The sequence below is a fragment of the Emys orbicularis genome, chromosome 20 (genome assembly GCF_028017835.1).
Source record: "Emys orbicularis isolate rEmyOrb1 chromosome 20, rEmyOrb1.hap1, whole genome shotgun sequence".
In the NCBI taxonomy this organism is placed as follows: domain Eukaryota; kingdom Metazoa; phylum Chordata; order Testudines; family Emydidae; genus Emys; species Emys orbicularis.
This window is the reverse complement of record NC_088702.1, coordinates 18,907,570-18,909,718: the sequence shown is the minus strand read 5'-3', so window position 1 is coordinate 18,909,718 and position 2,149 is coordinate 18,907,570. Positions and strand designations below refer to the sequence as shown.

The 2,149-nt window shown below is 64.4% G+C and overlaps 1 protein-coding gene across 1 annotated transcript; it reads right to left on the bottom strand.

The window, feature by feature from the left end:
- Nucleotides 1–879: 879 nt before the first annotated feature.
- LOC135892685 (free fatty acid receptor 3-like) lies at nucleotides 880–1,890 on the bottom strand. The gene has a single exon (XM_065420476.1). The coding sequence runs from the start codon at nucleotides 1,888–1,890 to the stop codon at nucleotides 880–882; it is 1,011 nt and encodes a 336-aa protein (XP_065276548.1).
- Between the last annotated feature and the right edge of the window lie 259 nt (nucleotides 1,891–2,149).

Below are 2,149 nucleotides of genomic sequence, written 5' to 3'. Positions count from 1 at the left end.
CACCAGTGGGATGCATTTCCACGAGAGTCCACCAGGGGGGGGTGGAGGTGCCTGAGGCGTTGCAGTACCCAGCGACTCCGCCAGAGGGAGGCGTTGCAGTCTCACACTGCACAAACCCATGCCACGCACTGCCAGCAGGACGCCTCCCACCGCCGCGATCCATGAGAGCCAGCGCTCTCTGTCGCCCCCTCTTGCTATGGAGGTGCACTGCGGGCGGCCACCCACCACAGCGCTGCCTTGCGGCAGGAGGCAGAGGTGTGTGTTTTGGTACTGAGGTGGAGGGTTTGAGTCCCAGCAGAGGATCCGTGAGAGGAAGGCCGTGTTGCTAATAATCGCAACAGGAAGGCACCCGATTTGTCCCAGGATGATGATGTCCCAGTAGCCAGCTCTTCGTCCCTAAATCCCACAATGCTTTACAGGTCAGTGGCATTATCCCCACTGTACAGCGGGGGAAACTGAGGCACAGAGTGAGGAAGTGACTTGCATGGGGTCACGCAGCAGGCCACGAGATCTGGGCTCTGTCTGCTCAGCCTCGCAGGGCAGGGATTCCTTCGACACAGTGAACGGCAGAGGCCTTTGATGCAGAAGGGACTGGGGTATGGGGCCTAGAAATGGCTCAGCGGCGGGTTCCAGTTCTGACCTGAGCGTGTCATGAGGTTGGGGCTTTCCAGCTTGGTCCTGGCCCCAGAGAGGGGATCCTGAGCAGTGGGGGAGGGAGGGCAGCGCTGAGAAGATGTGGATTTGGGAAGAGGACCCAGGAGTCCTGACTCCCAGCCCCATGCTCCAACCCACTGGACCCCAGCACCAGGGATAGAACCCAGGAGTCCTGCCCCACAGTCGAGTCAGTCTCTGGGGGCCGAGGGTGGGTGACTGCTGGCATCACAGCTTGGAGCAGCAAACCTGGTCGCCCCCAAGGCCTCTGCATTGCTCCTGGGGTGGTCCCAGTGTCAGTTTCTCTGTTCGGCGGTAGAAGACCTTCCTGGCCAAGGGGGGCAGGGAGCAGACGCCCCAGAGCCGGGCCAGGAACCTGCGGCAGGAGTGCTGGACGGCGGAGGAGGAGAAGTAGAAGATGACGGGATCCAGGCTGGCGTTGAAGGTGCTCAAGAGCAGAGCCTTGTCCCGCCAGGACGGGCTGGCCCGCTGGACAAAGCCCACCACGTGGGAGACGTTGTAGGGCGTGAAGCAGACGATGAAGACGGCCAGGGTGGCTGCCACCAAGCCCACGGCCCGCTGCTTCTTCCCCCGGCGGATGTGGGGCGAGGAGACCACCACCCACACGAAGCCGCAGTAGCAGAAGGAGGTGAGCAAGGAGGGAACCAGGAAGAGGACAATGCCCAGCTCCAGGCGCATGGGGAGCAGCACCCGCAGCTGGCTGGGGGTGAAGTCATCGTAGCAGAGGTCCTTGGAGGAGGCGCTGGTGGCGTTGGCCGGCCCGCCGCCTGGCTGCAGCTCGGTCACGTAGACGATGCTGCAGTGGGCCAAGGAGCAGAGCCACAGGCCCAGGCTGGCCAGGGCGGCGTAGGCGGGCCGGCGGCGCAGCTTGTAGCGGATGGGGTAGGCCGCGGCCAGGTAGCGCTCCACGCTGACGGCCGTCAGGAAGAGGGTGCTGGAGTAGATGGTGCTGAAGTAGAAGAGGCCGCTGAGGGGGCAGAGGAAGGCGGGCAGTGGCCAGCGCCCAGCCCGGGCCTCGGCCACCTTGAAGGGCAGGAAGGCCAGGAAGCAGAGGTCAGAGAGGGTGAGGTTGAGCAGGAGGATGCAGTTGGGGGTGGCCTTGCACCGCAGCTTGCGGATGAGGGCGTGCAGGGCCAGCAGGTTGGTGGGGAAGCCGGTCAGGATGGTCAGCAGGTAGATGGAGAGGTACAGGGCGCGCTCCTCGGGCTGCGGGGCCATGCTGGGGAGAGAGCGGCGACAGGGTCAGCGTGGGACATGGGGCCTTTCCCCTCTAGGGGGCGCTAGCTCAGTGGGGGCAGGGAACGGGACATGGGGCCTTTCCCCTCTAGGGGGCGCCGGCTCCGATCCAGCCCCAGGACAGGGACTGGCTGGCTCAGGGGCTGAGATCTGAGTGGCCAGCGAAGTATTTTGCTTGGCTATCAAACCTGCTTTAGTGGCCCAGCCTTGGCAGCCGCTCGCACCCCTCCCTCCTTCCCCA

Excerpts from the sequence above, each read along its gene's own strand:
- LOC135892685 (XM_065420476.1), bottom strand. The coding sequence starts at position 1,890 with ATGGCCCCGCAGCCCGAGGAGCGCGCCCTGTACCTCTCCATCTACCTG.